The 19,856-nt window shown below is 45.4% G+C and overlaps 1 protein-coding gene across 1 annotated transcript in view; it reads right to left on the minus strand.

Annotated features, from left to right (window-relative positions):
* Positions 1-19,856, minus strand: part of MYRFL (myelin regulatory factor like) — a 120,262-nt gene that overhangs the window by 78,172 nt on the left and 22,234 nt on the right. The window contains exons 7-11 of the mRNA XM_075553229.1: positions 18,156-18,306; positions 7,254-7,449; positions 4,225-4,301; positions 2,856-2,966; positions 102-192 (exon numbers count right to left, since the gene is read on the minus strand). Of these exons, the coding sequence (XP_075409344.1) occupies positions 102-192; positions 2,856-2,966; positions 4,225-4,301; positions 7,254-7,449; positions 18,156-18,306 (626 nt within the window). The remainder of the gene's footprint in view (positions 1-101; positions 193-2,855; positions 2,967-4,224; positions 4,302-7,253; positions 7,450-18,155; positions 18,307-19,856) is intronic.

Genomic DNA, 19,856 nt, shown 5'->3' on the forward strand with positions numbered 1-19,856 from the left:
GGAGAACTAGATGTTTCCAGCAAGACTCTGAAAATGTACGTTCTCCCTACAGGGGAAAAAGGCAAGTAGGTTCGAGAAAAAAATGACACAGCGAAACTTACCCGCACAATGATCCTTTCAGAGATGTGGGCAGACAACAGATAGAACTGGTCTTGGTTAGCAGCATATAGTCCAACTACCAGCATGAAGTACCTAATTCAGAAAGAGCAAAGAAATGCAGACACATCAGGGACCAGATACTCTGCCATCAGATACCTCCCAAATGCTCATTAATAGCACACTGATAGAAGGGCTGGAGAATTGAAAGACTGCCTTTTTCATTCTGCTCTCAAGTGCCCCTCCTGCCAAGCCCCTCCTGCAGTCGGTTCACTAGCTATTGTTCTGAGTCAGCCCTTTGCTTGGCTTGAGTTATTTGCAAATTGCTTTGCTGGCCCCGAAGCACAGGAGTACAGACTTGGGTTGGCCCACCTGTGCTGGCTAAGTGCAAGCCTTACGCTGCTGTGTCCCAGGGCCCTCGGCACTGCACACACACACACACACGTGTACGCGTGCGCACGCACGCACACACACACACTCACTTTGTTAGAGTCCCTCAAGCCAGATGTCCTAGATTTAATGGAGGGCGCCTCATACAGTTTGCCCAACCACACTGCGTCCTTTCCACCACACCTGCTCTGTGCCCTGAACCCTGCACCTTCCACATTCTGTGTCATGCCTTGATCCAAAGACCTGAACCCACCCCCTGAAGGCTCCCCAATTCTCATCCCCATTATTCATCACTTATTTAAATCGCTTCCTCCCACATAACACTAATCTGAAGGTCAGACCATCTTGTGAAGATCAGAAGACACATTCCCCGAGTCAGTAGAAGCTTTTGATTTAACAACTGCATGAAAAAGTTTCACCAGCCTCTTGTAAAACACCCTCAGGATTGATTCTCAAACCCTAGAGCACACGAGCTCTTCCGTCTGACTAGAGGGAGGCAGTCACTGTGACAGTTGTTATGATGTCTTGACCCAGTGGCCATCGTTTGGGAAGGACGGGCTCGGGCACCGCAGCTGTGACAATGCACAGGCAGCATCCCCTTCTACTGCACACAAGGTCGCTGCGAGTCCAACCTCACCACAGCCTAGGGAGTGCTCAGCATGCACTGAACACTTTACCAACATGATTAAAGTAAAACTATTCAAATAGGATATTATTCCTGTCTCCATTTTATGGAGTCAAAAAATGAGTCTCAAAATCTAACCTCACTCAGTGATAGCAAAATCAGATATTCAAACTTAATTCCATCTGATTCCAAAAGCAAGGTTCTAGGCACATGTTTCTCAAATTTGAATGTGCCTCAGAATCACCTGGAAGGTGTGTTAAAATACAAATTACTAGGCTCCATCCCCGAGTTCCTGATGTGGTGGGTCTGGGAGGAGAACAATTCTAGCATGTTCCTGGGTGATGCCAACTGTGTTAGTTCAAAGACCACACGGGGAGACCCACGGGACTGAATAGCGATGTGGATGTCTGTCTTTCCGTCTTTCTTTCATGAAAAGGTGATTGGTGAGCTCCAGAACTCCGGGACTAGAAACTGGGCGCCAGCACACAGATGTGTGAGACTCAGTCAGTCCTCAACCCTCTGATGTCAGCGAGACGTAAACACTGGTGACAGTGGGGAATCTTGGAGGGACTCAGGGCAAGCCAGCTCAGGGTGGGTCGGAGAATAAGCATTACAGACAGTGAAGATGGAAAAAGACAGGCCTCTAGGGGAAAAATCTAATGAGATGTGTCAACTTGACAGGAGCCCCTGGGTGGTACAAATGGTCAATGGCCGGCCGAGGCTGCAAGCTAAGATTCTGGAGGGTTGACTGCTCCAGAGGCACCTCAGAAAAAGGGTCTGGCCAGCTCGTGCTGAGAAACCAACCAGTGAAGACCAGTGGGGCACAGTTCTACTCTGATACACGGAAGGTGCCAGGAGTCAGCAACCTTTTCTAAAAACGTACTGGCAGACCTCATGGAAGAAGCGCACCAGCCTTGGTGATCCTAAGGTGTCAGTGGGAAAAGGGCATCAGAAGTTCAAAAACACGCAACCAATTTGGTGTGAAGGGGTGTGGGTAGAGTGGAGACCCAAAACCGATCTCTACGATAATTGGACAGTCCCTCTCAGAAGGGCCACCTGGAAGGGGATGGAAAATCCAGGGTGTGGTAGAGCACTAATGAACCACATAACTATCCTCTAGTTCTTTAATATTGCCTCCCCGCACGATTATAGGTTTTTACCTCATTCATCATGTTACATTTTCATAGGTTCCTTTGTATATTTAAGATCATTCGATACATGAAAAACAAGATAGATGACCCTTCAGAAGCAGTAACAGAAGTAACAGTTCCCTGAAGGTGCTGGGAGAAGGGTGGAAGGTGAGGGGAACAGGGAGCTGTTAGCATTGATGACTGTGAAGCCCCACTAGATGCGATCAAACAACAGAACTGTATGTGAATGGATATATTAGAGGTGTAAGATTTGACCAAAGAATAAACATCCCTGGGGGTATGTGGGAGAGAGGATAAAGGGGAGCAGATATCCAGGTGTTCAAGAAAAAAGAAATGTTTTAAAACTGATTGTGGAAGCAATTATACAACACTGCTTGATGTGAATGAACTATGGAATGTTATAGCTATAAGAACTCCCAATTAATGACTTTTAAAAAACCCACACACTCAAAAAATAAATAAATACACTGGCAGAGTCAGCAAAGAGAGGAGAGTGATTCCAGGAGGACCAAGACAATCAGAGGGCCCTCGGAGGGCACTGCCCATCTGTTGAATGTCCCACCACCCTGGAGTAGACACATTGATGGCGGTACCTCTGGTCAGGATTTGGCTTTCCCTTCTTTCTCATGTTGTTGGCTGTGGTTTCGCTGAAGTGTAATCTCCCCAGGGTTACTTTGGTGACCTGGTCAGTCAGTAGGTCGATTCTAAAACAAACAGCAGAAACCAAGAAGCCAGTAAGAGAATGCGGTGTCTCTAAAGCTACCTAGCCTGCCCTCCTTTCTCAGGTATGTTCAATGCCCAGTTCTCATCCCCCTGCCGAGGACAGGCCATCTAGTCATGGATTATTGGTAGATGATGCAGAGCAGGGTCCTGGGTGGCAGCCAGGGAAGGCTATGGGAAATTGCTTAAATGCTAAGAGTCTCATGCAGCTGAAGCCCGGGTCCAAGTTTCTGACTCCTAAGGACTCCACATACCACAATTGGATCTTTTACGACCACAAGGAGGAGGAAAGATATCACATAGTTATTGCTCTGTACCACAAACGCTGCTGCAGCCTCTCCTGAGTGAGGAATTGCTCTACTTTTCTCTTCACACCTTTGCTCTCTCCTCGGCCATACACAGACTGCTCAGGCAAGGAAGATCCAGAGGCCCCAGGGGAGTTTGCAGAATTGATTTCTTCTGAAGGTCCAGGGGAGGGGCCAGCTCTGGACTCATTCTCTTCCCAGCCCAAAGGGGCCTGACTCAGGGTCAAAAGCAGTGAGGTGCTTCATTTGCGTAGAAGCCACCATGGCAACCCGGTGTGTGTGTCACCGGAGAACGGTTTTAATTGGGTTTCCAGTGGCTGCGTTTTTGAAAATAGATCTCTAGGCCTTTTCCCAGCTGCCTGTGGGTGGGTTTGAACATAGAACCTCTTGGCTAGCAGCCAAGCAACTTAACCATGTGTCCCATCTCAGCTGTGCGTCTTTCACTTGCCAGCTAGTCACAATGGAAATCCTCCCCCCTATCCTTCTACAGGAGAACTCTAGCTGTGAATCCCATGTTGCTTTGTATGGTACAATTCATGAATCCAATTTCTGTCTTGTAAGAAACTATCAAAACAGCTTTAAGAAAAACACGAATTTAAAAATATCATGGATCCCTAAAATTAATTGTCAGCATTTCACTGGTATGAAGGGAAAATGAAAAGAAAATCCTACCAAAGAGCTATCTCAAAGCTGCTAGCGAAGCTATTAGTAATATGTGATTACAAAAAGAACAATGATAAAAGTGGATCATTTTATTGCCTACAATCTCCTCAAGGCAGCTTGCCAGCTTTATTTTTGTTGGTAAGCATGTATTCATGACATGAACATATCCTTACTAGCTTCTACGGCAGGTTTGATTTTAAATAACCAAGACAAATTGGACAACAGATCATCCTCCTGAAACCCGCACAAAGGCACTCAGAAACGCAATTCTTACTTAACAGGATTGAAAATCTTTTTGCTTCTATCTGCTTGGGATTGCTCAATAGCAATTATTTGATTGGTAGCTTCTACCTGTAGAAAACAACACCAAAAAAGCACAAGTCATTAAAAAGAATGCTTAAGAACAGTTTCCCAAGATGTGCATTTGTACACAGGCCCTGGGAGGGAGGGGCAGATCACTGAGAAATATAGAAGGCAATGCAACCTGCCCTAGCACAGGGCATTGTTGCTGGGAAAGAAACAAGACAAGCACAAGACAACCGGGTGTTTCAGGAAGCAACACAGAGTGCGCTTGGCAGTAATTCCAACAAATGGGGACAAGTAGCTTAACGCATGCATGCGTTCATTCTGTAAGCATTCAAGGGCATCTAGTTTCCAGTAGCCATTCCTACAGGCATCCAAGAGAAACAGTAAACCATTTAAAAATAAAAAAGAATGCCTTGTAGAGCTTATATTCACTAAAGTAAAAAATGTTTGAAGCACCAGCAGGCAGAAGAAGTAAATAGCACATGGAGCATCACCTATATTCGGTTTGGGTAGACATTCTTCTTGCCGCTCAGCAAGTCCTGGGGCAGGTTGGGTGAAACCAGCCCATCACACACAGCCATAACCACCTGGCAAGGAACCGGGCCACCGACGTGAGGATTTTTCATCACGTCCAAATCTTTGCTGTTCAAATTCCCCTTCCAAAATCTTCCCTTATGTAAAAATAAGTTCACATGTCTCTTCACTCAGGGTTATGGCTTATCATTTTAAAAATTGGAAATGAATAAAATTTCCCATTAATCAGCAATGAATATGGTACAGTGGAAAACAGTCCCATCTTTGTAACTGATATTTTAACAGTCTTTAATAATATGTTACTATCCAAATGTAATATCAATTAGCAATTAATTTTAATAACAGGGAAAAAGGAAAAATTGGGTTAATAATGTCGTCAAGAAGCTCATAAATTGTATTTCGTGTTCCTGGTTTCCTATCTTACTCCAGAACTTTGACGCCAGACTCAGATGTGGTTTCCATAATCGGAAAACGTCCTGTTCTTGCTGTTCCGTGCCGGATCATTGGTATGGAGTTTGTTTTGGGTTAAGTTCTCGGGTTAGAGCAAGAGCATGTCGTGGGTAAGTTCAACGCCAGCGCCCCTTTGAGGAGACTCGACCTTAACCTCTGTTAACCCTGAATCTAATCTAACAGGTGCTGCACCCCCACAGGAACTGCAGGAACTGGGTCTGAGCGCAACATTTCAGACACCTGCTGCCCACTCAGCCGCCCTAGGACCTGTGTTCTGAACAGCTCTGCTCTTGTTCCCGTGGGTGCGTTGCACAATGTCACTGTCCACTCATGGCTGTTCGGAATGACGGAAATGCCCTAAAATTAAATAGCAGTGATGATAGCACAGCTTGATGATATTCTAGAAAGCACAGAATTGTATAAAAGGTGCATTTCTGGTAGATGACATACATTGCAATAAAAAAACATACCTAACAAAAAATTTAAAGACACCGACACACTCAAATACGAAGTTTTTTTCAAATACAAATTTATATACAGTTTTCATAGGGTATGTATTTACAGTCAGTGGCATGACTAAAAACCCCAATCCACTGCCGCTGAGGTGGCTGCTACTCTGGGTGGCCCTAACTGGGCTTCCTGAGGCTGTACCTCTTTAAAGGAGCCTCGTCTTTTTCCTGCTGAGTGGCTGTTGGGTTTGAACTGCTGACAGTCTAGTTAGTAGTCAAGAGTATAATCTGGTATGCCACATGGGCTCCTTGCAGAGTGACACCAGGAGCCCAAATTTAAAGTCAAGCGTGGGACAGCAGCCTAAGAGTCAAAAAGGGAAGAGAACAGGTCATCAAAAACTCCCGGGCCTCTTCCTAGGAACAAATGTCTATTTGAATCAAGAAATGCTCATGTTTCTGTATCAAGCTGCCCCAAATCCAAGTAGCATCAACCAAGCACAGAGAATACAAATATTAGATTAAAAAACCCAAACTTACTGCCATCGAGTCCATTTTGATTCCTAGAGATCTTATAGGACATTGCCCCTGTGGGGTTCAGAGATTGTAACTTTTTACAAGAATAGAGAGCCTCGTCTTTCTCCCCAAAATTAGCTGGTGGTTTCGAACTCATGGTTAGCAAACCGATGCATAATCCACTATGCCACCAAGGTTCCTCAGTACTTACACAGGGACATGCATTCAAACTACAGTTTAGTTTTTTGGGGTGTGTGTGTGTGTGTGTGTGTGTGTGTGTGTGTGTGTATGTATTTGGTAACGGATCGGTGAAAACAAGAAAAACCTCTGATCAGGCAGATGGATACAACAGACAGAACAATGAGCTAAAACATATCAAAGATTACAAAGACGGCACCAGACCAAGCAACACTGAGTCCTGCAACACATAAGGGCACTGTGAGTCGGCGCTGATCCGATAGGCAATTAACAGCAGGAAAGTGACTGATTTAAGATGGCCTCAAAGTTTCTCACCAAGAGGAGGGATCTGCATTTCCTTCTTTGGAATCTGAGTGGTTTCTGTGATGGAAGTGAGCCCGGGATTACAGACTTGGCAGTTTCCCCTTCCTGTGCCCTGGAGCACTGGTTGTTAGGCCCAGACGCCATGCTGTGAGGTAGCACAAGCACCCCAGAGAGATGGCCACAGCGAGCAGAGCCAAGACTCCCAGCTACAGCCTTGATGAGCAGCACACACCGTCTGCCACAGGAGTGCGCCGTCTTGGAAATGGATCCAGTCCTATTTCAGATGCTCCAGCTGACGGATCCTTGGAAATGGATCCAGTCCTATTTCAGATGCTCCAGCTGACGGATCCTTGGAAATGGATCCAGTCCTATTTCAGATGCTCCAGCTGATGGCTCGTGAACATAAATGAGCTGTCACGGCCAAGTCCTGACCAAATGGTAGATTTATGAGCCAAATAAAAGATCGCTATTGTTTTAAATCATTATGCAGTAATAGATAAGTGGAACGCTTCATAAATACTAGCTGAATAGAAATAAATGAAAGACTTACCTTAATCCCAAAAGCCTTCAAGTAAAACATTTCTATTGGCGTTAGACCCATTTGAGTTTTGACAAATTTTGGACTTCCCCAAATTTGGATATGGATGGATATCTGAAAATGGTTCTTCTTTTGGCAAACAAAGGCTTCATCTGCTGGTGAAAAATTAAATCCTTTGTCGGTGACAACTCGGTAACCTACAGCAGGTCTATGAAAAGAGGAATAAAGAAACCAGTTGTACAAATATTTTCTACACATTTTCTTTCAATAACCCTATGAGCTGTATAAGTAGTTCAAGAAACCGTGTTGTAGAACATGTGTCTTGCTGTATTCAATCAATAAATTCTTGAGTATTGACTACAGAAATAAAAACGATAGTTCAAAAAACAGCAGGCGCTTGTTTTCTTCTCACAGGGAGAGAAGAGCAGTTGGTGCCAGATGGAAGCATTGTTTTCTCAAAGGTGCACCCTTCCTCGCTCCTCTGTGCGTTCTGAGCTTTTGCGACTTCATAATTCATTACAAAGATATAGACTAGCGGTTGAGAAGTCACTGTGTTACTTAGGATAGAATTATTTTCATTCCTTTTGTAGAAAAAAATAAATAGACCTCTATAGTTCACCAGTGACAGCACACTCAATATAACAAGTATTAATGGTGTTAATAATGTTCCTCAGATGCATGGACAATCCACCAGGTGCACATGTGAAGTAGAATTACCAGGATAGCTTTAAACCTAGAAGATTAACCACAGCCAGTCATACTACTTATTCAAACTTTTTTTTCCCTGCTAGAGTATGGTCCTTGTTTACCTTGTTTATCTTTCCAATCTGGGAAAAGCACAGAAAACCTACAAGGGGGGTTATTTCTGTAGACTGGAATAAGATGGTGATAGGATGACTAACCCACCTTTTGCTTTATTTCCATTGTTCAATTACTTTTTTCTTCTTTAACTGTTCTGTATTTTGGTTGTCTTTTTTGTTTTGTTTTGTTTTATGAAATGAAGTTATTTGTGACCAAAGACTCCAATCCATTTGTTTTATTTTTCCACCTTTTTTTTTTTTTGGCCATTCAGACCAATACTTAGGTTTGAGGGATGAGGAATCTGGAGGGATCCTTATTTCTTTTTAAAGACATATTCTGTATATATTTACACAGGCCATCTCAAGAAATGGAATCAACAACAATAAATCGTTAAACCCTCATTAGGTGGTTTTCTTTCTCCTGGCTCCCCTCCCTCCCCCTCTATCCTATCCCTCCTCTCTTCCTCTTTCCACCCCATCCCTGGCTTCATTTTCAATAACAATACTTTGTGCATTCCATGCTTAACTAACTACTACTAAAGTGTTAGTCAAAAACTTCACTACATAACTGTTATTATGTAGAAAAAGAATACCTAAGGTTTCCTAGGGTATTTTGCAGGCACTTGCTCAGTATGGTGTAAGTATGGAAAGCGATTTGTAAGGAGTTCTTCTTTAGCAAAGAAGCGCCTTCCCAGACTTAGTAGCAGCAGCAGGAAGTACTCAGGCTCGTGCTAAATCTCCACCGCTGGGAAGCTCTATGTGGAGGGCTGCCTTTATGACAGACAATATAGAGTTTCTAAATTTTCCTCAGGCTCAGAGACAGAAAACATCAATGGGTCTCCTGGGAAGAGCGTGTTCGTGTTCTCAGCAAGTTAAGCACCTTCCCAATGGATCAAGTCACTGAGTTATTGATCGCCCTCAAGTACCTGATCAGTCAAAGGCACTCCGCAATCATAATGCCCAGCAGCAGAAAAAGAAAAGTCCATTAAATGAAGGATTTGATAGAGGCAATATATCTTACGCCATCTGGGAACTCTATATTGACTTGCGTTTCTAAAACGATGCTGCTAATTTGCTGCTTTAAAGGCTAGATGGATTGACATGTACAGATTTTACTACAGAGGGTAATAAAAACTGTCTTGGTTGAGGGGAATAAAAGGACATGTTGGGTTTTTTTAATCATTTTGTTGGGAGCTCGGACAACTCTTATCAAAATCCATACATCCATCCATTGTGTCAAGCACATTTGTTGCCCTCATTATTCTTAAAACATTTGCTTTCACTTGAGCCCTTAGTATCAGCTCCTCATTTTCCTCTCCCTCCCCATCCCTCATGAACCCTTGATAATTTATAAATTATTATTATTTTGTCATGTCTTACACTGTCCAATGTCACCCTTCACCCAATTTTCTGTTGTCCATCCCCCAGAGAGGCGGTTATATGTAGATCCTTGTAATTGGTTCCCCCTGACTACCCCACCCTCCCTCCACCCTCCCAGTATCACCATTCTTACTACAGGTTCTGAAGGGTTCATCTGTCCTGATTCCCTGTGTTTCCAGTTCCTATCTGTGCCAGTGTACATCCTCCAGTCCAGCCGGATATGTAAGGTAGAATTGGGATCATGATAGTGGTGGGGGAGGAAGCATTTAGGAGCTAGAGGAAAGTTGTATGTTTCATCATTGCTACCTACACTGCCCCCTGCCTGGCTCATCTCCTCCCCGAGACCCTTCTGTCAGGGGATGAAGGGCGTGTTCTTGTGTAATGTTGCATGTGTCTCTGTCAGAAATGCCAATAGAGGAAAGGACAACTCAGATAGGAGCATTAACATCCAATTTAAGGCCACCTGTGCCCAGAAGGGAAATTGAAACAACAAGAATTTCACTGCTGAAGATTATCTGTGCTTTACACACAAATCTCTCATTATAGAAACCTATCCTGTTTATTTAAGAATGGCAATTCAGGTTTGGATATCATCTAAGCATCAGGTTAACTCATATAACCTTTGTAAAGCTCTTTCATAACACGGATTTTTTTAACCCATTCAGATCAGAATAAAAAGAAAGATTTGAGAAAATTTCACTCCCTTAACTTTATTGCTTTTAGGTAATTTGGAGACACGATATACTGGTAACAAATCAGACCTAATTCATCATAATTGTCTCTTGACAAGTGGCTTTCTGTGCTACTACTCTGGGCAGTGAATCAAGAAAGCATTGATTCTAAGCCAGATGACTTACCTGCCTTTCTGGTCTCGGAAACATGAATTGTGTATTACTAACCATTCTAAAAGGAGTTCTGGTAGGCTGATGGTTAAACCTGAAAGGTTAAGTGTTAAGGCTTCTGGCCTTACAGTCAGCACTGGGAATCTATCAGCTACCGCAGAGAAGATGCCGTCGTCTGCTCCCATTCAGATCTCAGCCTAGGAACCCCAAGGCTGCAGTTCCACTCTGCTCCTCAGCTTCACTAGGTGCTGCGTTGGGGCTCAAATTCTGAGTGCTCCGTTTGCAGAAGGCTTTGGCTGCAGGACATCTGAATTCTGAGTCTCCACATAGATTCAGCCTCCACCGCGTTCTTTCTGACCACTGACTGGCAACGTGAGCGGCTGTACCCTCAAGCTATTGTTGCTAGGGGCTGTCGAGTTGTTGCCAACTTCATATGCACAACAGAGCGACACACCGCCTGCTCCTGCACCATCCTCAATTGCTCTTTATCTTGCCTTTTGAAAATCACTTTATTGGGGTCTCTTACAAATCTTATAACAATCCACCATTCAGGGGTATCAAGCACACATGTACATACGTTGTCATCATCATTTCCAAAGCAGTGTCTTTCTACCTGAGCCCTCGGTATCAGCTCCTCTTTTTGCCCCTCTCTCCCCCAACCACCCACCTCACAGTTGTTCTCCTGGTAAATGTTCCTTTGCAGCAGTCTCTGTGCCAACCCATCTCTGCCAGGGCCTTCCTCTTTTGAGATGCCCCTCTGCTTTAGCAAGCACGATGTCCTCCTCCCAGCACTGGCCTCTCTCAGGAACATGCGCAAAGACGCAAGAGCAAGTCCCTCCAAGCTTACTTCATTCTGCTTGTACTTCTTCCAAGACAATGTGGTTGTTCTTCGACTGGCCGTGGTGCTTTGCAATATTCTCTGCCCACGTCATCATTCAAATGCATCGAGTCTTCTCCAGTCTTCCTGACTCAGTGTCCCGCTTTCACATGCACAGGGGGTGATTGAAACACACTATGGTTGACTTTGCTTTACTGATTGCAGCTGCGACATACTGGGCCTGTGGGCAGGCTCCGGCCTCCCCACCCACTCAACCCCACCCCTGACTGGTATTGCTGCCAGTCCTGCAGGTCTGTGTGGATCCGTGAATGGCACCCTGTGTTCCGCAGGATGGGGTTTGTTAAAGTTGTCAAAAACAAGGCCTACCTCAAGAGACACCAAATGAAATTTAGAAGACGCTGAGAGGGAAAAACTGATGATTCTGCTCGAAAATGCTTGGTCATCCAAGATAAAAATAAGTACAACACACCCAAATACAGGATGATAGTTCATGTAGCCAACAGGGGCATCATCTGCCAGACTGCTCAGACCGCCTAGAGGGGAAATGATTGTCTGGGAAGCTTATGGTCACCAACTTCCCAAGTATGGGGTGAAGGTTGACCTGACCAGAGGTGCTGCAGCTGCTGTACTGGCTGGCTGCTGGCCCACAAGCTTCTGAGCAGGCCTGGCATGGACACGAAATGAAGGCCAAGTGGAGGTAACTGGAGATGAACACAATGTGGAGAACATAGATGGTCAACCTGGCACCTTCCCCTGCTATCTGGATGCTGGCCTTGCTGGGATAGTCGACAAAGGTTTATCTATCCCTCATACTCCCGAGTGATTGCCTGGATATGATTCAGAAAGCAAAGAATTCAATGAGGAAGTACATTGGAAACACATTATGGGTCAGAACAACTATCTCAATACATAAAGAGCAATGTAACCACTGACATGATGTAGGAGATGTATAAGAAAGCACAGCTACTCTATGAGAGAATCCAGTTTATGGAGAAGAAGCCATGGAAAGATGTTAAAAAGAGGATGCGGAAGAATCAGCCTGACCCCCACCATGGAAGGGAGTGCCACAGAAAATGAAAATAGATGGTCTGGTGAGGGAAAGGAACTGACCTACCACCCCCAGACGGAAGCTGAAGCAAATGAAGGAGAGGAAGGGAGTGGAGCACATCAGGGCCCACCAAGCTCAGAGGATGACAGCCCTGCTCGGAGCCACCAATGCACAGAGAGGACCATTTTGCTGGCCCCACTGCAAGATGCAACATCCTGCACTGACCCAGGGCTCTACATGGGACAGCACTGGAGACACAGTGTGGGATGTGTGACCGAGCTGACCCCACCACACTGAGGCAAAACACTGGGGGTGTGCAATAGAGCAGCGGGGGAAGCAGAGCAAGGAGGTCCCAAGGGAGTATCAAGGATGGACTTAGGGGCCAGGGCGGGGCACCCCATCACACTCATCCGGAAAACACTCCTAAAGGTCAACAAACAGACCTTGAACTATTAACAGGCTTTTCTTTCTTTTTTCTTCTCTTAGACTTTGTTTGTCAGTGGCTTTTTTGTTTGCTAGTTTGTTGGTGTTGCTGCCGTCGTCGCCTTGTTTTTATGTGCCACTTTGTTTGGTGCTGTCAAGGCCATCCGCAATTTTATGTGCATATTATTATCTCTGCAGGTCTATCTAGATAAGATAGGTTGGATAAACAATGTGGAAGGAGAGGGAGGGGGAAATGAGCAGCAGATATTAAGGGCTCAAGTAGAAGGCAAATGTTTTGAGAATGATGATGGCCACAAATGTACATATGTTCTTGACACAATGGATGGATGTATGGATTGTGATAAGAATTGTACGGAGTCCCCAATAAAATGACTTAAAAAAAACAATGTGGAGAAAAGAACAATGAGAACAACAGGACCAATGGTCCAGGGGAGACATGGGAGAGTGGGAGGTGGGCGAAGGGAAGAGGTGTTGACCAACCCAGGGACAAGGGAACAATGAGTGGTTCAAAACCAGTGGCAGGGAGGGGGTGGGAGGCCTGGTGGGGAGTGATCAGGGCAGTGTAGCTGAGAGGAGTTGCTGAGACACAGATGGGGGCTGGGCATGGTGGTGGAACAGTAGGAAGGCAGGGGGCGAGGTGGAGGAGGGAGGTGGAAGAGGGGGGCATACATGGAGGCCTGGATGCAGGCATGTGCATATGTAAATATATTTTTGATTATGGGGGAGGTGGATCTATATGCATATATTTAGAGGTTTGGTGGTGGGGTAGCAGATGGACATTGGGTTTCTACTCATGCACTCCCTCAATACAAGAACACCTTGCTCAACCAAACGGTCATTCCATGATGCCCACCTTCCCGACACGATCGCTGAGGACAAACATGTGCATAAACAAACGTGGTGAAGAAAGCTGATGGTGCCCGGCTATCAGGAGATGTAGTGTCTGGGATCTTAAAGGCTTGAGGGTGCGCAAGTGGCCATCTGGCTTGGAAGCAGGGGGCCCACAGTGGGGAGTCACGCCAGCCATTGTGATCGCGAGGTGTCCAAGGGATCAGGCAGCAGACACCAAAGAACAAAAACCATCATTGTGTGCTTGCCTTCCCATATAAATGCTGAAGACAAATGTGTGCATAAGTAAGTGTGGTGAAGAGGGCTGGTGGTGCCCGGCTAGCAAGAGATGTGGCACCTGGGGTCTTAAAGGCTTGCAGGTAAACCAGCGGCCATCTAACCCAAAAGCAGCAGAGCCCATATGGAAGAAGCACACAAGCATATGTGATCATGAAGTGTCGAAGAGACCAGGTATCAAGCACCAAAGGAAAAAAATATCATATCGTCGTGAATGGGGGAGAGTGCACGATGGGGACCCAATGCCCATTTGTAGACAACTGGACATCTCTTGTGGAGGGGGGTCACTTGGGGTGCAGTGTGGGGTTGATGGAGCATACAACTTTCCTCTGGTTCTTAGGTGCTTCCTCCCCCACCACCCCCTGCCGACTGTCATGGTCCCAGTTCTGCCTTGCAGACCTGGTTAAACCAGAGGATGCACAGTGGTGCAGATGGGACCTGGGGGAGCAGGGAGTCCAGGGTGGATGAGCTCCTTGGGACCAGTGGTGAGAGTGGTGATGCTGGGAGAGGGGAGGGAGGGGCATGAAAGGGGGAAAACGATTGCAGGGATCTGCATGTGGCCTCCTTCCTAGGAGATGGATGGCAGGCAGTTGGGTGAAGGGAGATATTGGGCAGTGTAGGATATGATAAAATAATAATTTATAAATTGTCAGGGGTTCATGGGAGAGGGGGGAGCAGAGAAAGGGGGGAAGAAAAATGAGGAGCTGATTTCAGGGGCCCGGGCATAGGGCAAGTGTTTTGGGAGTGATGAGGGCAATGAGTGTATGAGTGTGCTTTACACAATTAGTGCATGTGTTGATTGTGATGGGAGTTGTATGAGCCCCCATAAAATGATTTTTAAAATTAAATTAAATTAAAATGTAAATATATATCATAAAAAAAGAAGAGGTGGAATCATCCCAAAATGTTTCTTGCTCAGAAGAATGATCAAGTAGCTCAGAAGAAGGTGAGCCTACGCCGAGTTCAGGAGTGGGCTGTGGAGACCTAAGCCAAACCATCATTTTCCATGAGCGTTTCCCACAGAAAGATAGTACACTTCTTCACCAGAAAAGAAAAAGGCAAAACATTATAGTTTAGGTCAGGTACCCTTGAGTCCTCAAAATGCCATCCCTGCTCTTCAACACTTTAATGATGTCTTGTACAGCGGACTTACCCAATACAACTCATCCTGGGATCTCTTGAATGCTGCTTTCACGAGCAATGACTATGGATCCAAGATAAAACCTTTGAAAAATTCAATCTTTTCTCCATTTGCTGTGATATTACCTACTAGTCCAGTTTTGAGGGTTTTTGTGTTCTTTACCTTGAGTTGATTGCATACTGAAGGCTGCAGTCCTTGATCTTCTTCAGCAAGGGCTTCAAGTCCTCCTCACTTTCAGCAAGCACGGTTGGGTCATCTGCACATCACAGGTTGTTAATCAGTCTTCCACCAGCCCCTGATGCTTCGTTCTTCCTTGGATGATTTGCTCAGCATACAGATTGGATAAGTATGGTGAAAGGATACGACTCTAACACACACCTTCCTGATTTTAGACCATGTAGTATTCCTTGTTCTGTTTGCACAACTGCCCCTTGATTCTCATGAACACAATCAAGTGCTCTGGAATTCTCATTCTTCTCAAAGTTATCCATAGTTGATTATGAGCCACACAGTCTAATGTCCTTGCGTAATCAATAAAACACAAGTAGACAATATAATAATTTATAAATTATCAAGGGTTCGTGAGGGAGAAGGGAGGGGAGGGAGGGGTAACAATGAGGAGCTGATGCCAGGGGCTTACTTAAGTGGAGAGCAAATGTTTTGAGAATGATGAGGGCAATGAATGTACAAATGTGCTTTACACAATTGATGTATTTATGGATTGTGATAAGAGCTGTATGAGCCCCTAATTAAAAACACACACACAAGTAAACATCTGAAATTATCTTCTTACAGCCAGGATCCATCTGATGTCAGCAATGATATCCCACGTTCAACAGGCTCTTCTGAGTCAGGTTTAATTTCTGGCAGCCCCCTGTCAAGGTACTACTACAACTGTTGTTGAGTGATCTGAAGCAAAACTTTACTGGTATTAATGATATTGTTCAATAATTTCTGTGTTTTGTAGGCCACCTTTCTTTGGAATGGGTGTAAATATGGAACTCTTCCAGTCAATTGGCCAACTATCTGTCCTCCAAATGTCTTGGCATAGACTAGTGAGTGCTTCCAGTGCCTGAGGGCAGGGTGAAACATTTCCATTGGTATTCCATCAATTCCCAGAACCTTGTTTTTTGCTAATACCTTCAGCGCAGCTTTTACTTCTTCCTTAAGCACTATTGGTTCTTGATCATATGCCACCTCTTGAAGTGGTTGAATGTCAAGTAGTTCTTTTTTGTTCTGTGACTGTATTCTTCCCAACATCTCTGGAGGCTTCCTGCATTGCCTAATGTTGTTCCATAGAATGTTTTAACATGACGACTTGAAGCTTGAATTTTTTCTCTAGTTATTGCAACTTGGTAAATGCTGAGCCTGTCCTTCCCTTTGGGTTTTCTAACTCCAGGTCTTTGCACGTGTATTGTCGCACTGTGCTTTGTCTTCTTGAGCTGCTCTTTGAAATGTCCTGTTCATCACTTTTACTTCATCAGAGCCTCCATTTGCTTTAGCTACTCTCCAATGAAGACATATTCCAGAGTCTCTTCTGACATCCACTTAGATCTTCTCTTTCTTTCCCGTCTTTTGTGATCAGAGACAGAAAGCATCAAAGGTCTCCTGAGAAGAGCATGTGCGTGTTCTTTGCAAGTGAAATCCTTTCCCAGGGGGTCGAGGAAGTGTGCTTGAAAGTGGATTCCTGCCACATCCTAGCCGTCCCAGAGTGAGGCATCCTGGTCCTCAGAGCCTTGCCGAGGTGTGCTCTTGATAGGAACTGGGGTCCTAGGGTCACACAGTCATCAGCCATACCCTGACTGCCTTGCTTGCAAGGCGGTGAGCCCATCGGGTAAGCTTTTTAATCTGCAAGAGTGAGCGCATTCCCTTTCCCAGTCCTTTTCCCACTTGTGTCATCCTGCGTGGAACTGAGGTGACTTGATCTGCTGCCAATCACGCAATCATGAAAGTGAGTCTCCTTTGGCCTACTTAAGCGTCTACGTGACTGAATCCTTGGACACCATTGTGGCCTCATCGAAATGACTCCTTTTTGTCTTTTTCCTATTTAAGACTTAATGAGTGTGTCTCTATAAATTATATTTGAATATGGGGTCCGTTTTGGACTGCTAAGCACAACGTTGATGGTTCAAACGCACCAACCACCCTGTGGAAGAAAGACGAGTTACCTGCTCCTATACAAATGTACAGCCTCGGAGACATACAGGGTTTCCGACGAGGTGGAATCGACTCAAGGGCAATGGTAGGGTCCCCGCTAGAATTGTGGCACACGACACAAACATTCTAACTACGTCTGCCTCTGGGTCTTGCCGTTGAGACCACGTTGTCCTCCCCTTTCTACTCCCACTCCAGATGAGCGATTAAAATAAACTTTAAAAAGAAAACCTTCTCAAGAAAAGAAACAATAAGTATTTAAAACCTTGATCAACTGCGATACAGAGAAGCTGTAAGAGCTTTAATGAAAACATCAGGAATACATGTGCAAGCTTCTCTTAGCACCCATGTGTGAGGTAAAACAAGGAGCGATCCACCAAGACCTAGGTCCGCTTTCCCTCACATTACCCATGGTGACAACACATAAAGTTGTGACATTTCAGTGATAAGATCAGCAGTTCACTTCATTTTGCCTTCAGGAATACACATCAACCCCCAAGGTCTATCTAACTTCCAATAGTTTGTTTTAAGGGAAAGATTTCTTTCTCCTAATCCATCTAACACAAATGTCCTAGTGATACATTTGACTCTGAAAGAAGTTATATTTGAATTGGGAAAATATTGAGAAGAGTCTCAAATGTGTCATTGCATATTATATTTTTATGATCTTTTCAGGCCTCTTAATATGAAAGATGATTTGTTGCAGGTCCCTTAAGATGAAGAAACCGCTGGCTACGTTTGCAACAAACTTGTTGATAAACCTGAAGAGACTGGTTTGTAGCGCAGATACTGGGGACAAATCACTAACTAGAGATTTAATGTGACGTGATGACTCCTCCCCGACCCATAAAAAAATTTCCTGTGGAATTGTAAATTAAATAAAGGATTAAACGTCAGGGTTTGGGAAGTCCATTTCCAGCATTCAGCTTAAAGGAGACACAGGAGTACAGAAGGATTCCCTCTCCCCTTATAATGTATTAGGTAAATTAGAATTAGTTAGGCCCCACCTATTCCCTAGTGAGGGTAGACCCACCGCGGTGAGAGCCAGCTTTTCTCCTGAGCCCTCCCACCAGCTCAGGACTGGCATCAAAGCCCTTCTGTTCGCCACCCGGCCCACCACAGGTGTTCCCAAAGTCACTTACAGCGGTTCATAATGACTGTTTACTAGGCTGTGCCAGGGGACACTTTGGTACGGCTTCCACTTCAGGGCAGGAGAGTACTGATCCACAAGCGTCGCACTCTGCCCCTCGCTGTCATGGTCTTGTACTTCGCCACCGTAACTCCTACTTGTCCCTGCAAAGACATAGGGCGGTTAACCCCTCCCTCTCTCCCAGGCCATCTTTCCTAGACTCACAGACGGATGAAGGGCATCTGTGAACAAGCCACATACGAGGTAGAATGACCTGTGAAAACTGCCAAGTGCAGGAAGCCAGAAGCCAGCTGCAGCCTAGTTTCTCTGTCTGCCAAAAGATATTGGGCACAGCCATCTCCAAGGACGTCTGGGGGGAACACGTTGGAAACAAGCCCCAGGTATCGAGCTACCTGATCCCCTGCATCGCTCTCCTCCCATCTGGTCCATGTGGTTCCGATGGAGTCCACACCCAGCTCCCGGAGGGGAGACAACCCCGCGCTGAATCAATCACTGTAGAGCCCACAGTACTGGAGCTGTGGCCCAGTCAGTCCAAGTAAAGTGAGCCTCGGGACTAGAGGGGATGCCGTTCAAAGATGCTCCCGCGCTCCCCGTGGATCTGGACCTGGGAGAAATGCCATCTATGGTAGTGGATAGTATCAGGGAATCGTGACGCAAAAGTCTTCATGGAATGAAGGCAGCGCAGCAGACGGCAGAGTGAAGAATTGGGTCATCCAAGTCCTGACTATAGATTTTGAGTTTGGGGATCCATTTCTAAGATTTGGGGTTACAGGAACCAAAAGAAGTAGTTCCCCACGCCCTCTTTCTCTTGTCAGTGAATTTGAGGGGTTATGCATGTTTCCCTACACCCCACTTTGTGCCAGGCCCCTGGGGTGCGGCCGTACGGCAGAGCAGCTAGCTTTTCAAACTTAGATAAGTTATTGACTCCGTGAGCAGCATCCTTCCCTGCTCTGCACAATGGAATTCAAAGCACACGTTCCGCGCAGCATTACACAAGCAGAAAGCATAAAGTAGTAGAAGGGAAAGCACTTTCCGACGCTAAAACTAAGATTAAGTCAGAGAGAATATCTTGTTTGCAGTAATATAAAATTACCAGGTTTGGGGTAGGTCAAAAGTGGTAAAAAGCTGCATGTCCCTCATGAATGCCCTCCCACTTTGCTTAATCCTTGCAACCCATGTTTGTTTTGAGTATGCTTCCAAAGTACAGTTGAACAACAAGTCATTCTTATACACAATGTCAATCCTGAGCCCACTGCTGCCCGTTCCCCTTGGCCTCCCTCATCTCTGACATGAGACATGGGAGGGAACTGGCAGAGGTTCGGATCACTGGGTGCAGGCTGTCAGCAATACAGAAACGGGCCACTCGTGACATAGTGGGTTACCCATTGAACCGCTAACAGCAAAGTCAGCAGTTTGAAACCACCAGCCGCTCTGCAGGAGAAAGATGAGGCTTTCTACTCATGTGAAGAATTACAGTTTGAGAACCCTAGGGACAGTTATGCTCTGTCCTATAGGGTCGCCATGGGTCAGGATGGACTCAGTGGCAGTAAGTGAACTCCTGTGGAGCGTGGACTTCACCCACAGCTTGGAAAATGCAGGAGCCAATGACTGGACCTTCTGTGCCTCCTCTAACGTGCATTTTTCTCTCTACTTGCGCGAGAACGTCCCCCAGACAAACAACAGAGCGCTGCTG

Source organism: Tenrec ecaudatus, chromosome 6 (assembly GCF_050624435.1).
Source record: "Tenrec ecaudatus isolate mTenEca1 chromosome 6, mTenEca1.hap1, whole genome shotgun sequence".
In the NCBI taxonomy this organism is placed as follows: domain Eukaryota; kingdom Metazoa; phylum Chordata; class Mammalia; order Afrosoricida; family Tenrecidae; genus Tenrec; species Tenrec ecaudatus.